The sequence below is a fragment of the Acanthisitta chloris genome, unplaced genomic scaffold (assembly GCF_000695815.1).
Source record: "Acanthisitta chloris isolate BGI_N310 unplaced genomic scaffold, ASM69581v1 scaffold11377, whole genome shotgun sequence".
Classification (NCBI taxonomy): domain Eukaryota; kingdom Metazoa; phylum Chordata; class Aves; order Passeriformes; family Acanthisittidae; genus Acanthisitta; species Acanthisitta chloris.
In genome coordinates, this window is record NW_008682329.1 from 1 (window position 1) to 19,694 (window position 19,694).

A 19,694-nucleotide genomic window follows, 5' to 3' on the forward strand; every position below is an offset into this window, starting at 1 on the left:
TCAGCCTGGAGAAGAGAAGCCTCTGGGAAGAACTTATAGCAGCCTTTCAGTATGTAAAGGGGCTCCAAGGGAGCAGGAGAGGGACTTTGGACAAGGGTATGTAGTGTCAGGACAAGAGAAAATGGCCTTAAACTGGAGGAGGTCATGTTTAGGTTAGATATTAGGAAGACATCCTTCCCTGTGAGGGTGCTGAGGCACTGGCACAGGTTGCCCAGAGAAGCTGTGGCTGCTCCATCCCTGGGAGGGGTCCAGGCCAGGTTGGATGGGGCTTGGAGCACCCTGGGCTAGTGGAAGGTGTCCCTGCCCATGGCAGGGGGGGGAACTACATGGTCTTTAAGGTCCCTTCCAACCCAAACCATTCTACGATCCCTGTTAAATACAGTAAGAATCAGCTGCCTTACAAAGAGCCAAGCACGTGGACTTATTCTTCATTATACCCCAAAACATTACCTATTACCTTTCAGTTCCTCCTCATGTATTTACTGGGATGGAAGGACACAAGAAAATGGCAGCAGAAACACTCTGAAAACCACCTGGATTTGAGAAGAAAGTTACATGACAGAAGTAATGAAGAAGCCCTTACCTGTGCTGCATCCATCTCGTTCAGCATCACGACAGAGGAGCAGTTGTAATCAAACACCAGCCTCCAAAAGTCTGCTATGGTGTTGGGCAAAGGGTGTTGGGTTACAATAAAGGCAGCAGGTTGCTTGTGGCTCTAACAAAAGAATAAGATTAGTTAAAAAAAAAAAAATTCAATCAACTTTTATTCAAACGAATATTATACCCGGGAGGCTCTGGCTAGGCAATCTGAGCCATTTAACCAGATTATACAAATCACATATCCTTCTCCTTGTTATCTCTCAGCAATGAATGAATGGCTCATAATGGGATTCTTTTGCTCCCAATGAAGACATTTCATTAAAGAAGTGTCACAAGAGCAGAGATTACCCAAATCAATTATTTATATTTTGAGACTCAGCAAATAATACTAATTCTACTATTACTACTACTACTACTATCAGTAATATTAATAATTGGCAAGAAAACAGCTGGAAGCAAATACTCTCCTTTCTGCTGCTATGGCCTCGAGGAACTGCAGAAGGGATTAGCCCCATCTGCTATTGCTGCCTGGGGATGGAGTGTGACAGAGGTGGCACATTTGGATCCCAGCCATCCTTGAAGAGCTTGTGGGGCAATATTCAGAGCCTGCAACATTGGCATTTAATTGCTGATGCTATTCTTTCACCTCAAAGAAGCCCTCTGACCTCAATCTCCCTAGCCACGAGGGGTGGAACTGTGCTCCTAACCTCTGTGGGGCTGTGTTAATGAATGTTTGTGAGGCTCTCTGAGATGAAAGGCTACAAGCTGAAAACTTTATCGCTTCCAACCACGGCAGGCAATGCTTAAATGAGCCTTGAAACCACACAGGCCTTTGTGCTGTACATCTGTGAAGCAGACTTGAATCAAAAGGCACAATATTTCTAGGGTAAAAAAAAAAAAAACCCAAAAGGATTAAAATTTGGGGTTTAAAGCAAAGAAATAAATAAAATCCTAAAGCATTAAGCTGGCTGGTGTGGGGGTTTGCCTTTCCTCCTCCATGTGAGTCAGATGTGGGTGGAAGTGCTGAGCAGACCATGCTGGGAGGGGGAGAAGATGCTGTGCATGGTCTGCCCCAGCTTGCAGGGTGGCTGCATGGTGCTCCTGAGCCTGCACACGTGAGGATGGTGATGGGACATGAAGTAGAGAGAAGGAAAAAGAAATTATTTCTTGAGAAACTATCAGTCTGAATGGGATTTTTCTCTTTCTCCTTACTCTGTATTTCAAACCTAGGAACACCAGTATGGGCCAAAAACTATGTTGTACCAGACCAAAGGTGGCACCAGAGTAGCAAATAAAAGAGCAAATCTTATCTCTTAATCAAACATCATGATGTTTCTGCTATGTTTTCTTCATTGTGTGCCAGTAGAGCAGACTGCAAAACTGGCTGAACTGTAGCCTGAAGGTAAGATGTGCTTGTGGATTTTACCATTTGGAGAAAAAAGAGACATGTCCCAGCTGTTTGCTACCCGTTTCACTGTCCTATTTTAAAGGGAAGATGACACAGAGATGTTAATTACTCCTGTAAGAGAACATGTGTAGGACTGTGGGGGAATGATGATGTCAGGGACACAACATGGACTCATGTTTTCCTCCAAGCTCTGAATTAAATACAAACCCATTATCATTTCTGTCTGGCCTGACTCAGGGATGTGACTAAAGTCTCCTTTCAGAAGGATTATGTTCAATTGTTTTAGGGGAAGGTGAGGGACAGTAAGTATTTCTCCTTTCTTCTTAACAAAACCCTTTGCAGATGCAATGATGGCTTTCCAATGATTCTCATGGGAAAGATCCTAAGGTCTGTTCACTGGAAAAAGACAGAGGAAATGAAGGGGAAAGGACAGGAGTCTCAAAACCAGCTGTGGGAGAATTCCTCCCCTCTGTGGGCAGCAATAGGCCTTTGGCTGTATTCCCAAAAGCTAACTCAAGGCACAAGAGGCTAGTTTTAAACACTGCAGTCAACAGCCTGAGACAGTCTCCAGCACAGTTGTAGCTTTGAGCCCAGACTAAGTGCTTCACCCCCTGAGGGACAGTTCAAATAGTGTTCTGTGTCTAGGGTTAATTTTGGTGAGCACAGACCAGAGCAGCCTGACAAGATTGCCTTCCTGGGTCAATTCACACTTCCAAACCCAGGCTGTAGCCCATTCTAGGTGTATCATCACCTCTTCCTGCTCTACCACTTCTTCCATCATAGCTGTCATGTAATACACAGAGCAAGCTGTAAGTCAAATAAGGGCTGGGGAGAAGTTTCAAAAAAGGGATAAACATGAGAAATCTGTAAATAAACTGATCAGCACTGGGACTGTGCTGTCAGGTGTTCCCCAGCATGGGTCTGTCTTCACACAATGAAAGAACTAAAGATGGGTCAAGGCAATGTGGGATGGATCTCCTGTAAGAGTCCACGCTCAGTGCAAGACTTCAGACATGAAGTTACTGGGAAAGAAATGAATTTACAAGGTCTGTCCTCAACTCTGAAATGTGGACAATGAAAATATGGGATTTTGGCTGTTCCCTTCTGAATATTCTTTTCCTCAAAGGCTGCTGATTCCTCTCTGGAAGGATAAGGCAGAGCTGCAGAACACCATAGTGGCTGAATTTAAATGAGAGGTGAAAAATTCCTTTGTACTGAAAAAAATTCTTTCACAGGAATGTTGTGGGGAATGACACAAATATTAGCACAGTAATTTGAGGTAATGAGGGCTGAAATGTGCAAACATTCACAGTCCTTAAGAAATCACAGGATAGATTGTGCTTCTGCAGAATTGAAAAAGCACTGAACACTTTTTAAAAAAGTTTCCTTAGGCATGTTAGCAATGAAAACATCACAATCTTTCTCATAAAGTCTAAAATAAATCCTGTGACCATCTGACTGAACTTCTTAAATGCAGAAGTATCACTGTTTCCCAAAGACTGAAGAACAGACAAAATTTAAAAAGTCCAACCCTGACATTGCTAGGGAAAAAATGATGACATTTCATCCTGGATCATATTGACACATACTCCAACTGCAATAATTAGTGGCTTTAAAGACATCTCTGTCCAAAGGCAGTGAGGCACCACAGCAAAAAGAACCCATCAACATAATTTACCCTCCACAAATGACCTGTGCTGTGAGATTCTAGCCTATAAACACAGCAAGGGAAAATGCCTTCAGACAGAGTCACATCAGCTTAACTCATGTCTTTCAGCCTGAAAATATTTTGCACATCTGATCCCTGGACTCCCACATTCTTAACTGCATAAGCTCAAATCAATCACTTGCTCCACACTGGAAATTATTCTTTTCCAAGAGCTGACTGACACCACTTCTATTCCCAATGTACACAGAAACCAGTGATGGGATGAGCTGTCCCACCACATCTTTGTGCATCTGCCTTTCTGTGATCCAACCTCAGGAGTTTCTTTGCCAAATATTTTCCACCAACGGCAGAACTACACAAGGAATGTGATAATCATAGAATCATCAAGGTTGGAAGAGACCTTTAAGATCATCAAGTCCAACCATTAACCTGTCATGGCTAACCCTTAAACCCTAATTCATATTTTCCAGCCTCTGATCCAGAGGCCCCTTAAACGATTCGAGGGATAGTGACTCCTCTACCTCTCTGGGCAAACTGTCCAGTATCTGCTCTGACTCTCCCCTGTCTCAGCTCAAGGCCATTCCTTCTAGTCCACTCCCTGCAGCCATGGCAAGAGAGTTCATCCCCACCTCTCTCTCAACCTCATAGTCTAGGTGACACATTTCTGTGAAGAGAAAATGCATGTGCTTTGCCCAGTTTGGACATGACAGACCCAGAAACTACAGGCCAACAAGGTTTTTTTTTGCTTTGGATCCCTTTCTCCTGGAAAAGCATCCTGAGAAGGAATAAAGTCAGAGCAGACTGAGCCTGGTGGGGACAGTGCAGTGCTGCTTACATCCATGAGTGCAGCATTGATGTAGTTACTCGATTCACCATCCACGGAGATGAGGAAGGGCAGGCACCGGTCCAGGGGCAGCACATCCATGCAGCGATTCTTGTCGTGGTTCCTGGGCAGGAGCCCAATGCTGCAATCCTCCGGCCGAACCCGCGGCGTCACGATGTTGAGAGTCTGGGAAGGGACAGAAAGACAGAAGCAGGTTGACTACCTTTGAATTTATTTCCAAGAAGGATGCCACATGCACAGTATGTTGATTTCAAAGGCACTTCGACCAGCAAATCTTTGGGAACCCAGAGAAAGGAAACAATGGAGCACTAAGGAACTTGTTGCTGTTATAATACATTGCATTTTGCAGATCATCCTGAAGAGCTCTTGCAAAAATCATTAGCTCCAGCAAAAATTGAGGGAACTATACACCTGCCAACCATTTCCAGCTCTAAAACTCCAGAGCAGTCAGGCAATATTTCTGTTCTTTCCTAGAAGCTGGAAATAGCTGTCAGATGTACAAGCTGCAGTTTAGCTGGTCATGGGGTGAAACCTCCTCCTGTTTCTACCACCCCTGGGGTGGAAGCACAAATCCTTCTCCCTCTGCAAGTGGATCCTGTGCAGGTATACTCTGAGTATGCCTGACTCACCCAGCAGGTCAGACTGGGTTCAAATCCTCCTGTGATTCCTCAGTCAAACCACTGAATTATCTGAATAATACATATAAAACCTAAGAGAAAACGTTGTGGGTTTGTTGTTTTGTTTGTTTTTTTTTAACAGGAAAGTCTATCTGTTTCATATATTATTTAGATTGCTACTTTCCTTTTGGAGTGTCACATAGGATGCTTCACTTACACAGTCATGGCTAATCTCTGGTCTCTTGCTGTCAGTCTTTTTACCATTATCTGTCTTTTCCACAGCTTGACAAACTATATTTCTTTAAATCTATTTTTCTTTTGTGTTCTCTCTTGTGAAGGCTTCCTGACAAACTAGCTCTGGCTGGTCAACAGGGATCAAAAATGGCAAATCAAAGTGAACACAACTTAACACCAGCACTTAAGTGGTGCTAGATCAGTGGCTATCTGATGTCAATGTTCTTTCTTGTTACATCTCCTCTTCCTGAGCAAAGCCCATGAAGTCCTGCAGTGAGCTCTTTGCAGCCAGAGGAACACAGAATATTTAGGGGCCAAAAAAAAGCTTACAAAGAGCATGACTTCTGCCACAGAGAGGTTATGACTGGAGAAAAGAGGAGGGTCAAACAATCCAAGATAAAGGAATGTGTCAAAGTATAAAATCTGAAATAATACAGTGGCTCTAAATTATGCAGCTTCTACAGAAAGTCCCTTTGTCTGGAGAAGGAAGGCAGCTAGCCTGGCTGGGGAAACAACAGGAAATCTCAGATCTCAGTGCAGATAATTAGGCAGGTGACTCGTTAGGGATTTACTCCTGTCTATTTTATAGCCTTCTCCTCTCTCCCTTGTTTCTGTACAGATTCAGATTACAAAACCTCTCCAGAACAAGCTTTTGTGTGTTCAGACAACATGTACTGCATGAGAAATACATCCAGCCTTACCTGAAGGCCAGTGGGACCTAAATAATACAAACTGCATCCACAGATCTATAGTTAGATCAACTGGTTCATAAAGATTGTAGCAAAGATACCAGCTTTTGCATTAAATCCAGACAATTAGGGCTGAAGAATGCTCTGAGCCAAAATCCTGCAAAAATAGATTCTACAACTAGACAGACACCAAACCTCTTATGCAAAGTACAGCAGAGCATTTCCTTCCCACAGGAGCTGCCAGCCCCTGGCAGCTCAAAAGAACAAGCACAGAGGCGACAAATCTCGTCTCATATCATGACAAAATACACCCAGCAAGAGATGACTTTTTTTTAATAGCATAACAGCATTTGATGAAGTTCTGCTTTGGCTCCTTCATGCCAAGCGTTCAGAACCAGAAACACTTACAGATCTGATAGCACTTGATAAAACCAGATCTTTTTTTTAATTGAACTGTCATCAGTTGGGATCCACATTCTTTATCTCACTATACCAACCCTGATGGTTCCCTGTAAGGATTCAGCTAAAAACCACACATTCTCCCTTTGCATAGAGAGGGAGGAAAAGAGGCCTTTGACTCAGGCTGGGGTTCCTACAAGACTTTGCTGTGAAAGGGGGTGGGAATTTACCACAATTTAAGGAATCTCTACCTTTTTACTGCTGACCACAAGTGGCCTCAACAAATAGCAGAGGTGTCTCCCTTTCCCATCAAACTCACCTTGCCACAAATTTCCCACAATCTTACGCTTTTTGCCATGGTGGAAAATCACAGAATGGCCTGACTTGGAAGAGAACTTAGAGATTATGTTGTTCCAGCCCCCTGACATAAGGACACCTTCCACTAGCCCAGGTTGCTCCAAGCCCCATCCAACCTGGCCTGGAACACTTCCAGCCACAGCTGCTCTGGGTAACCTGTGCCAGTGCCTCAGCACCCTCACTGGGAATAATTACAAATACATGAGGAATAAGACTGGAAAACATAGGTCAGTGTTCTGCAGGGTGAGTTCTCCACTGTGTAAGAGGTACACATGCACAGGGCTCATGGCTCGAGTGTCCCAAGCCCATTTATCAGGGTGGGATAAACAACAGTGACAGCAAACAGTGGTAGGTCCCCATTCTGTTGTTTGCCCCAGGCAAAGAGCACTAAGTCGACACTTCTGAATTTTACTGCATGTCATTTTGGTTCTCATCACCAGGTGCATGACAAAACTTCTACAGTGAACTGAGGGATTGAGTTCACTGAAAACTAATAATAGCCAAAATATTGCTCACTGAGCTCCCTCTCTTCTCTGTGTGGAAGGCTGTCAACAAGTTGATTGTCAAGACCTGGAAGCAGCATATGAGCCATGAGAATGGATAATAAGGTACCTTGAGGCAGAAATGTTTCTGTATAAATTACAGAAGAAAATGAACAGCAGAATATTTGTTGAAATGAGAAGTACAACATTATGTGTGAAAATTAGTACTCTTGCTCTACTGCAGAAATGGGGAAAGTTTTTTCCTTGCTGAAGTCTGAGAAGTTCATACTCAGAAACAAACCTCTGCCTGATCCAGTAGTATAACAACAAAAATCAACAGAAATCAGGCCTTGGCTCAGCGTCCCCGTTCTCTGCTCTGTTGGAAATCATAAAATAACACACAGAAATTGATTAAACAACTTCAATACACCAACTGCAGTGACTGAGATATATGAAATTACCTGAAACTCATCTTTTATCTGGCTGGAATTGGTCTGTGGATCCAGTCTGCTGATGTTGTAATATATGGATCTGAACTCACAAACTGGAATGGCTGTGTTGCCACAGAGACATGCCTCCAAAATGGCATCATGGACAAACACATACTGCTCCTGCACAGGGAAAGGGATCAAGTATTAAAATCATGTTTTCAATACAGATCATGAAATAGCACACTTCTTTTTTTTTCTTAAATCATGCCCAATATGCATATTTGGCTCTGTTTCACATGGAGACAAATTACTCAGTGTGCTATGTGACAGCTTTGTGAGCATATTTCATCCATCATTGAATGTGAGGTCTCATGTATTTGTTAAATTTACAAGCAAAATGGGAAGTTGACACTCTCAGGAATGTTGGGACAAAATGGGGATGGGCTGAGGAGGAAATAAGGATGCAAAGCCTTTCTGTTCACAATTTTAAGGCAATGATCAGGAATGGACCTCTGATAACACCAAAGAATTACAGAATAGTTTTGGCTCGAAAAGACCTCTAAGAGTATTGAGTCCAACCTTAACCCAACACCGCCAAGCCCACCATTAACCATGTCCCCAAGTGCCACATCTACATGTCTGTCAAATCCCTCCAAGGATGATGACTCCACGACTGCCATGGGCAGTTGTGCTAGGGCTTGACAATCCTTTCAGTGAAGAAATTTTTTCCTAGTATCCAATCCAAACCTCCCTTGGCACAACCATACAGAACCAACTGTACTGACAGGTCACCTCCATCTGTCTCTTCAGAACCCTTGGTATTCTGGGTAAAGCTCTTTCCTTGAAGTAAATATAAGAAGTCCAACAAAGTGAACAGCCCTTCTCCATTCCAGGCTATTGTCCTGCCCCTCAGGAGGGGAAGACTCTGAAGCACATACATAAAATTTGTGCAGCAGCTTAACAGTTCCATCAATGTCTGAGCAGTTGCTAGACACTACATGATGGAGCAGCTTGCTTAATCAGCACCCAAAGCTTGAATCAAGGATGTTTTGTTTGTTTAGCTCTCAATTGACATACACTAGGTACTACTGGAGTCTGCAGTATTCCTATGAATGAGTCATGAGAGGATTCAGGAGCTCATTTTTCCTACTATGAGAATAAAATTAATCAGCAATGCACAGACCTAAACTTCAAGGTTTGCCCTCCTGTCGTGGAGACTCTGAGTAGCTGCCAGTGAATGTGATTTGGTGCACATCTGGGCATGTTTAGTCACTGAAAGTTCTGCATCATCACAGCACAGAGTGAGCAAGTGTTGGTTTAATGAATTGCTGGGCTCCTGGTGAGCAGAGAAGCTGACAGAAAAGCAGCATGTCATAAAGGAAGACCTGCTGGCACCCACCTCTGTCTGCACCAAATTGACCCTTTGGGATCGCAGCTCTCGCACACAGTTAAATATATCCACCACACCTTCGTTCTCTGCCATGTCGAGCATGATGTCGATGGCAATGAAGCACCCTGTTCTCCCAGCCCCAGCACTGAAAGAGAGAAACCAGGAGGGTCTTGGTGACCAAGGGAGTGTGGAGAGACAGGGCTCTGTGGAGGAGGAAATCACAGCAGCACAGACACAGCTCTCTTCTCCTGGGAGCAGCTCCCACTCCCTGATGGGTTCACTTTTCTGTGTACCTAAATGAGCCTTTAGATTAAAATTGAAGAGGATGAGGTGAAATAATATTTCTTGAAAGGGAAATGGACACAAGGAGCAGGAAGAAAAGCTCTGTGTTATTGAACACCAACAAAATATTAGTAGCAGGAAGAAAAGCTTTGTGTTATTGGACGCCAACAAAAAATGACTCTATGAAAATAATCATGATGTTTTACAGGCTGGTTCACACCTCTCATCACACAGGATGAGGGAGAGCAGCCTCTGGACTGCAAACAGACACAACTCCAGAAATTTTATTCCGTGGGACTCTTTAAAAGGCACACATGTTGACTCAAGGGGGCATGATGAAAGGGTCTCAATCCTTCACTTCAAGTGTTACTTTTCCCTGTTTAATCCAGAGGAGTTTGGGTCCCGAGGAGAGTGATTTTGAGTTATGGGTTGTAAAATTATACAGAGAGGAGCTGGAGGCTACTCAAAACCTTCAGTTCAGAGCTCCCTGCTGCTTGTGAGAACTGGGCCATCTCCTGCAGAACTGTGTTGTCATCGTGTCCTCCTTCCCTCCCGGGAAATCAGCCAAGCTGCTTAGGTGTGAAGGATAGAGAGAGGAGAACATCTCTTCACATTACTCCGAGGGAAGGAGGAAAACTCTGCTCAAATCAGGGAAACTTTAGCTGCATGAAAACTCCAGCAGAGCCGAAAGCAAGGAGATATGAATGACCATAAATTAATGGACCAGATTAATCAGCTGCTGAATAGAGAGAAGATATTTTTCATTTGCAGAATTTTAATGAATAAGAGGCATTTCCTCTCCCTTTATCTCTCAGCTTTTCAGAATTTTAACAAATAGTTATAACATTTCTATATTTAGAGGATCCTGGCACTTCATAAATATCGAACAGTGATATTATCCAGCCAGGCATTGGGAGGGAGAATTTGATAATTACCACTTAAAGCAAGTCATTAAAATTCAAAAGCAGATAAATAACATAGAGGAAATGGCATTTGATCATTAAAATGAGAAGGGTGACAAATCTCTCCTTGCTTCCTTGGTGACAATGAATCAGGTTCAGACACCTTCCAGGGCCAGAGCAATGTCATGGCACCAAGGTACCAAACCCAGGCCCTGAGCTCTAAATGAATTCCCTTGTGCCAGCTCCTCAGGCTTAGCTGTGTTTGACTATAAAACTGATTCATTGCTTCCTAAAAATCCCAACAAAACAAAACACCCACCCAACCCAAAACTGTTAAAAAAAGATACGATTTAATTGATTTTCTTTTTTAAAGCAGTTGTGGGATGTATTCTCACTCTCTTTCTGAATACACAGTGTGGGAACTAGAGTTAATTCCTGTAGATTGGTTAGGGCTGAGATTTTGGGACAGCCAGCTCTGTACTCTAGCCTTGTGCTCCAGCCACATCTTTAGATCACACATGCCCTGAGCCCTGCAGACACAGCCGCTGCTACAAACCCAAACTCTGGTTTTGTAGCAATGTCTTTCCTTGCATTTGAAGTCATTTAACTCCTTTTATTTACTCCCTGAAAGGCACTGGGCAAGATTTTGGTCTGATATTTCCATTCCAGCTCCTGGGCTTTAAGGAAACTAAGGTGCCCAAGGGCTGGCAGCCAGACCTGGGCAGCCAGGCTAATGTTTCAGATCATAAAATCACAGAATGGTTTGTGTTGCAAGGGAACTTATAGATCATCTAGTTCCAACCCTTTGCTATGGGCAGGGACACATTTTGTAAGACCTTTGATGCTGGCACAAAGCTGAGCTGCAGTGCTTGTGGGTACAGAAAAGCAAAGTTGCTTTAAAATTCCCTTTTTGTTGCCATTGTCCCTTCTACCACATGAGGTTTGTTGAGCCTAGAATGGCTGTCCCAGATATTTACCACTTTCCCAGCATCTAACAGATGAGCATCTAACAGAGTATAGGCCACTGGGGGGTCTTCTACATTTGAAAGGTCCTCTCTGACCTACTTCCATTGTCTTCAATTCACACCAGCTTGGCTCCAGAGCTGCAGCTTTAGGAGAGAAAAACACATTGTGCTTTGTTTCCTAGTGAGACCCACAAATTATACTCTTAAACAAACAAAGCACAGTTGATTATTGCCAGGCGAGAAGAAAAGAGATGAAAAAGCTGGTGGAGAAGAGGGTGAGGTGAAGATCTGGCATACCTGCAGTGCACAACAATGGGTCCTGCTTCTGGGGGGTTGAGGAACTTGACCTGCCGGACGAAGCCCAGGAGACCTGTGGCATAGCAAGGAACCCCATGGTCTGGCCAGCTGGTGAAGTGGAACTGCCGAATCTCTCGGATCTCATGGTAGCCTTTCTGAGGAGACAGCACAGCCTCTATTTTTCTTCCATCAGGCTGCAATCAGCATATTCCAATCCCTGCTCCCTTCCCTCACACAGAGGGATAACAAGCAGTGAGCTCTCACTACACACAGGAATGTGTGATGCTGCTTTTCACTCTGAGAGGTTTTGAGCTGAACTCAAATAACCAAGTCAAGTGGGTAAGGCACACCTGAGGACTGGGAAGGTGCACACCAGCTCCCAGTTCTGTGGTCTCAGAGTTCAAACCCAGCTCATTAGGAATGTCACAGGGTGACCTTGGCCCCAGCACACCCTTTACTGCATTTATCTACCTCCTTTGGTGTTATTGCCATAAACCGCCTTTACGGCATTTATCCACCTCCTTTGGTGTTATTGCCATAAACCACCCAGAAGTCTCTTTTAAATCCTGGTTGAGGCATTGAAGCAACAGCCTGGGGAATGAACCCCTAGAGAGTGGGCATGGCCCAGGCAACAGGAGATTTTCTGCCAGCTGCTGCCAAAAATACTCAGTTTGAGATTACAGCTGGTGGTGGAAAGGGCAGGAACTGGGAACCAGACCCATCACTTGCCTTTTCTGTGATTCCATTATTTCACATACCAAGTTATTGGTATCAACACCTCTTGTACATGCCTTGCAAAGGGTAACTCAGAAGTGTTGGTCAGCTGTGATGCTTCATTGTGAAGGAAATGTGGGTGAAATCCAGCAGCAGGTCCTCTAACCTGTCAGCTTTTGGCATTAGCATGTCTCACCAAGTTTTCCAGTGATTTAATGAGCCATGGAGCTGATGCATCAGGAAACTGAAACAATATTCCCAGTGTGGCTGAAGTTCATTTAGCAGGAATTTTGGAAAAGCTTTAAAACCACTTACTGAGTGTTTGGAAAGTAATTTGGACAGACCTGGAATACTCTGACACTTAGACTTCCAATTTTTAATTACAAGTAACATAATTTTCCAAATCCTGCCAATTTGAGGATAGTTTCTATACTCTTGCTTTTATTATAGTCTCATTTCTGTTGAAAGGGGACCCTACCTGGCATCCATTTGAACTTTTTTTCATCTGCCATTTGCCACTATGAAACAAGACAGTTATTATTCCTGGCATACCATCAGCTACCTGCTGGCTTTTGGATGCATCTGTACTTCATGCACTGGGGATTCTACTTTCGTGGTTACATCAAGATGTTCATGTAAAATCATTTGTCCAAAAATGGAATCTCTGTCAAAAATTTACTTCTCTAAAGTGAAACCTGTCCAAATAGTAACAGCTCCCACTTCCAAGAGCATTCTGGATATGTTTCCCAGAGTTCATATTTCTGAAGACAAATGAGGTGTTGTATCAACATTTCAGCTGACTGAAGACTTCCTTACCTTTTGGACAGTGAACGTGCGTATGACATACTCTGCCAACGGCTCTGTCTCAATTAATGTGACTTTAATATCTCCATACACCTCTGTGTCATCTGGCCAGTATCGAACACATTTTACCTGGGGGGAAAACGAAAGTATTGAGAAGAACTAGCTCAAGTTGAGTCACAGCTGACCTACATTTATTTTCCTCCACTTTCAAGCTGAATCAAAAACAAACTTTTTTTTTCTGATGCACAGACCCTGTCAAAATTAACTGTATAAATTAGATCTAAATTCCTTTATCATATATAGAAAACACAGGAGGATTTTTTAAAGTTGCCTCTGTTGTCAACACAAATGTAAATGATGCATTTAGATTTTAAGTCTTCCTTGAATTCCACACAAGCCCTACCAATATATCAGGTGTACAGAACACCTGGTGGTCACTACCACCAGCCCCTTTGAGAAAAATCTGTGCTATTGCTACTGTAATTCTGAACTCTCTCTGTTTTGCCAAAGAATTTCAGTTCATGGGGATTGTGGGATACTTATTCATATACTGTATTTGTTTGACTCTGAGCTTTCTTTATCAGATGTGGACACAAACTTGGCATTTTACCAGCTGTGACAGGCCTCAACAAAGGCTCAAGAAAAAAATCTCTTGATCACATCAACATATCCCAGCTTAGCCTGTTCTAGAAGCCATGTGCAAAGCTAGCAGGAAAAATAAAAGCCAAGGCTGTGAAGCTCCAGAAGGGATATTTAGGCTAACAAAGACTATCAGGTTATTAAAAGCTCTAGCATGAAAGAGTGGAACAACACCTAAAAGCTGAGGCAATTAGCTGCTGCAAAGCAGGTTTCATGTTCCAGTTCCAGTCATAATTGAAAAGGGTTTTATAAATATTAAATATGATTAATGTAGGTTTGTTGTGGGTTTGGGACTTTTTTTCACACAGAGGCATTTATTTCAAACTGAAGTGTCAGTAGAAGGTAAAATAGAGTAAGTAACAATAAATGAACAGAAGCAGCTGGCATTCAACCATGAGATCTAAGGGAAATCAAACACAAAGCAGCTGAATTACTAATGGCTGCGAGTAAACTATCATTTAAATTTGTCTTAGACCCAAAGAAAAGTGACAAATAGCAGGATAAAAATTTAAGAGGCTAAAGTTTCTTGGCTGAGAAAGCTTCTAAACCAAAGACCACCAGGAGTGGGAAGAATATGCAGGGGAGAGCCACCCCAGCCATGCTGCCTTCTTGCTCCCTAAAGTCTAGCCTATACTTTTGGAGTTATCCATGTTTGTCCCATCATGGGCTTTGGAAATTGCCTTGTGCTGACACAGGGACTCATGGTTCACCCTGGGTCCAAGAGTGAATTGGGGAACAGGAGGCCAATGCTGCTTGGTGGCCCCAAGATCGAGCTGTGCACATCATACCACCGTGGAACGGTGACCCCAGGAACTCCAGGCTTTGAGCTGTCATTTAAAGAGCTCTCTTGATAGTTTGAGCACTAGTCACACATTCTCATCCCTCAGGATTTTTCTGGCTAGAGAAGTATTCAAATCGTACAGATAAAGAATAATTATTACAGAAGTACATTTTTCCTTCTGTACTGAAAGAGGAGACAGCTTCTCAGCTAGCATAAATTTGTATAACTCTGCCAAAGCCCAGACTTACAGCAGGAACAGGATCCTTATCAGTTTAGAAGGGAAGCAGCTAAGTATTACAAAATCTTGCACTTTAGAGAAAAACCCAGAGAGGCTGAATTCATTTCCTTACTACAGGAAGCAAAAGGCATTTCACAGCTGAGCTTGCCTGAGCAGCAACACTGTGTTAAACCCAGTTCTGGTCTGGTTTACACATTGGGGAAGTGGTACCTTACCCTGCCCACTTCCACCAGGTTGGTGACCATGACAACACTTGCAGAGTTTTCTTGCCAAATCATTCTCCAGAAATCCTTCACTGTCTCTTGCATTGGCCCTGGGGCAGGAGAGAAGACAAAAGGACATCTCAAGAGGGTGGATTAAAATGCCAACAACTCTTCCCAGGCATTCTTCAGCCATTGTCCTGCTCCCAACAGGATCCTACTTTCCCTTTCAGAGCATCCCTCTGTGATTCAGGGTCACAGACATGAAGGGCCTGGAGCTCTCTGAGATCAGACACTTCCTCACAGCAGGTATTTAAGGTTCCAGCATGCTGGCTGCAGAGGTGATGGCTATATTGCAAACAATGGAGATGGCTCCAGTAGGTAATTGTGTGTAAGTGATGGGAGATGGATGCACCGTATAGTGAACTAAGGCTGCATTGAAATTTGTTTCTGATACAGCACTAAATTTACTCTATTTCACACTTCAATATTGATTAATTATGAAGGAGGAAGGAAACAGGCAGAAATTAGCCCTTTTCTGAAGTTTTCCCATAAAAAACTGAGGTTCCAACAGCCAAAGAGCCTCACAAGAGGTATATTAGAAGAGCTTCTCTTTGACCTTATTTCCTTCCTCTCTTCTACACTGTAGATGAAATCCTTCCACAAACTCACTTCGCCCACTCTGTCCATAATCCATTCTCTGCATTCTCTGCCTTCCTGCATTCCCTATACCCACACACCCTCAAATACCAGTTTTATTCTAACATCTTTCTTTAGTCTTTCAATAGGGACGAGCCAGCAATGAAGCCATAAAGCAGAAATTAAGAGTAATTTCTATGAACATCACATTTTTGTAAAGAATGCACAAAAATGAAGACAAATAATGATAGAGGAAGTGATCATGGTGTAAGAGCTGGGGCAGTGATGCAGGAAAATTGCACCCTGTTGTAGAGATCAGGAGTAGGGAGGTTTGTAAACTATCATGGATAGTTCTCAGCATTGAATTGGGTTGAGATTTTATTTCTTTTCCTAAAGACATAGGAAACTCATCAACTAACTTATAGAAAAGTGCTGTTCAAATGCATTTCCTACTAGTTCCCAGTACCAAAGGCTCATCAGTCACAGGCTTATTCACACTGCACACCTCAAGCAATTCCACTCCAGAAGGTAAACTCAAGATCCATAAAGTCTCTTTTAGTTCTAATCTCATCCTTCATGCACAAAGGACACATTCCAGATTGAACTGCCACCTCTGAAGTGACATTTTTTATTCCTGTAGCTGAGATTTTGTGTTTGAGTGCCTTAATGATCTTGGATCATTTTATATCTTTCCCTTTTGTGCCCCTAGAAGTTTGAGGATGCTCCCCAGAACAGGCAATGCCACCCCATAAATAGCTCTTACAACAGTTGAAAACAGCAGTGGGTTTACAAATATTTAGACATACAAGAATGAACTTGCCTTGAGTTGCAATGTAGTGGCGAGGCCTGTGGTACCCCTGGAAGAAGAGAAAACAGGAGTGTGTGTGAGAGCACAGATCACAGCTCAGCCAAAGCACACCATGGATTTGATACTTTCCAGGTACAACTGACAGTGCATAACAGGGTAGTGAATGAATGAATCAAGGGGGCAACTAGGTTTTCCTGTGAGATTTTAAGTGAGAGTATCTTGCTCAGGCTGAATATTGAAATCTCATGATGCCAAAGATAAAACAGGATTGGGCACAACTATTTCCTCAAAGAAACACAAGTCTTGTGCCTAATCTGTGGGTAACTAGGAAAACAGATAGGTAAAACACCTCACCTTCTTGTTTGAAAAGAAGAAAGGTATGCACTTGCCTCTGTATGAAAATGCAGCTTATCAGTACTGTGTAACTTCACTAGCTGCATTTTTTCATTCCTTAAACTCTTCTAAAATTCTAAACATCAGGACATTTAGACATCTAAACTTGGTCATGCTCCTAAGATTTAGGAGTTGCTTACAAGAAACGCAGGTTCATTTGATCATAGAATCGTAGAATCAGCCAGGTTGGAAGAGACCTCAAAGATCATCAAGTCCAACCCTACTGTGCTTACTAGACCATGGCACTAAGTGCCACATCCAGTCTCATCTTGAAAACCTCCAGGGATGGTGAATCCACCACCTCCCTGGGCAGCACATTCCAATGTCTGATCACTCTCTGTGTAACAAATCTCTTCCTAATATCCAACCTAAACCTCCCCTGATCATTCTGTGTGTGAGGGAAGCTGCTTTCTGAATGCTGTAACACTAAACAAATTGTCATTCTATTTACATTCTGCACTTCAGCTTTGTAAGAAGTTGGTAAGTCTCAGATTTCAACTAATGCTATTGTGAGGGGCTGATATTGATTTCTGCATCTGTCATTTAGCCCAAATTCCACTTAAGTTGGTGGATCTGTCAAACAGAGGAAATCTCCATCTGTCCAGATTGGTCAGACAAAATAAACTGGAGACTGAGAACCTTCTCCCTGTCACAACACAATGTTTGTATAACATTCAGCTGTCATTCATATCAGATCAACAGCCTGTCCCTATGTCAGATGCACCAAATTCCTAAGCAGACTTGTCACAGGCATGTGTGTCATGGGGGGAATGTCCATGAGCCTTACATCTATATAATTGGCATTGATGTAGTCAGAGTGAGGGTCCCCATCCAGCAGCTGCAATCTCACTCTTGAGTGATCATCTGAAAGAAGGAAAGGAAAAAAAGTGACAGTAACGATAAAGAGGAGTTTCCAAGTGGTTTGTTTTATCTGCTGATTCCTGCGAGTGGGTATCATAGAATATCCTGAACCTGCAAAGATCACTCCTGGCCTGGCACAGAACAGCTCCAAGAATTCCACATGTGCCTGATAACTGAGTAATTGAATACTTACAATAATAAAAAAAAAAAAAAACCTGAAATAATATAACATGTATTCCTGTTCCTAAAAGCATTTTATTTTGTGTTTAAGATGCAAAACTTAGATTCTTAGGTTAGTGCTCATTCCTACTCTCTCTTCAATATATTCACTGCTGTCACCATAGTCCTTACAGACCTTTTAGGTCACAATTGCTGCTTGGTTTGGGGATCTTGGGACAGATCTTTGCAGGGTCTATCTCCATTCCAAAAACCATCTTCCCACTGGGAAGTTACAGCTGTCCTGGCTTCCTCTGAGCTCTGGAAACTGAGGCAAGAGTTAAGCTGACAAGATCAGGATAAAAACAAATAGGTCACCACAGAGGTATAAGAGATTAAGGAGGGTAAAATGGCAAATGAGACCTTGCAAATTAGAAATGGCACAACCCCAAAACTTGAAAGGAAATACAGAAGGAAATCAGAGCAACTTTCCTTTAGGCAACTCACAGAACTCTCAGTGGCAAAATGGCATCACGAAAAAGACAAGAACACTAGAAGTGTTCATCTTTGTGAGGAGGTTCAAAGCTACATTAGATAAGGCAATAAAAAAACAACAGAGATCAATCTTTGCATCTCCCTGCACACTCCACAGCTGAGAGGCAGAAAGGAATGACTCCAGAGGGTAGATTATGGATATGATTTGCCACCAAGGGAATATTTTGATCTTTCTCTGGAACAGCTGGTGCTGGGCTCTGTCACAGGAGATGCTCCAGAGCTGGGCTGCTGATGTGATTTGCTCTGGCAATCCCAGCACTGGTATGTAATTAATTGCAGAACTGCTATCTAAGGGCCAGTTGCTTGGCAGAGGCTCCTGGGTTACAGGGGCACTGCTGGCCATGCTATGCTCATTTGCAAAGCATTTTTTAAAAGAAGTAGGATATCAAGTCCATTAAGTTTACTTCCTCCCTACCAGCTATACAGACCACAGGACTCAGTCAGTAAAGCATTAATGTTTAGCAGCACTTTGCAAAATATAGGCCTAAGAATGATTTACATTCAATTAAAAGGAATCATAGCAAGGAAACATAAAAATACGAGGTGTGATCCTGCAGTAACTCTGTCAAAAAGGGGTTTAGTCAAGACTTAATTAAATGTAGAATCAGATCATAATTGTGAAGACAGATGTGCAGGCAGTTCTGAGACCCAAGACTTGGATATATATTAAATATTCATCCAGTGTAAAGGAATGATTCGACCCTGTTCATTCTTTGGGTGAGATTTACACACCTAAAAAAATACAACCACACTGCTGCATTTATCAAATCCCAAATTTGCATTCAAAGAAGGTTATGCAGGTGAATCCATCAAAAGCTCTGTTATATTTGTATTAATAAATATAACCTTTGTAGACACAGGGAAGTGGGTATATTTCTCTGAGTGCTGATGTTCCCAATTACCTGTGCTCAAGGCAACTGCACGAGGAGTTGCAGTAAATCATGTGCTTAGACAGACAACAAAAGAATTTATACTTAGAGCAATTCACAAAGACAGACAAAGAGCTGATTAAACTGGACATCTGGATGAAATACAGAAAAACTCCTGTAGACAATTTCACACTTGCAATTCAAGGCAGCAAACTAAGCTTGTTAAGAGTCACATGGAACATAAACAAAGAAAAACAAACCCTAGAGCTACCTGTGGGAGAGAAACATTTATTGACTCCATTTGATGCCACAAGAGAATGAAGTTAGGAAAGTCTCAACTTATTAAAACAATAGAATCATAAAATCATAGAATTTAAGGCTTGGAATGGACCTTACAGATCATCTAGTCCCAACCCCCTGCCCTGGGCAGGGACACCTCCCACCAGAGCAGGTTGCTCAAGGCTTTAGCCA

At 42.7% G+C, this 19,694-nt stretch overlaps 1 protein-coding gene across 1 annotated transcript in view; it reads right to left on the minus strand.

Moving 5' to 3' along the window:
* Positions 1-583: 583 nt before the first annotated feature.
* Positions 584-19,694, minus strand: part of PTPRT (protein tyrosine phosphatase, receptor type, T) — a gene marked incomplete at both ends in the record, with an annotated part of 272,370 nt that continues 253,259 nt past the window's right edge. Inside the window, 9 exons of the mRNA XM_009078497.1 lie at positions 584-715; positions 4,513-4,686; positions 7,761-7,910; positions 9,130-9,265; positions 11,567-11,721; positions 13,097-13,213; positions 14,958-15,055; positions 16,402-16,438; positions 17,570-17,646. Coding sequence (XP_009076745.1) covers positions 584-715; positions 4,513-4,686; positions 7,761-7,910; positions 9,130-9,265; positions 11,567-11,721; positions 13,097-13,213; positions 14,958-15,055; positions 16,402-16,438; positions 17,570-17,646 — 1,076 coding nt within the window. The remainder of the gene's footprint in view (positions 716-4,512; positions 4,687-7,760; positions 7,911-9,129; positions 9,266-11,566; positions 11,722-13,096; positions 13,214-14,957; positions 15,056-16,401; positions 16,439-17,569; positions 17,647-19,694) is intronic.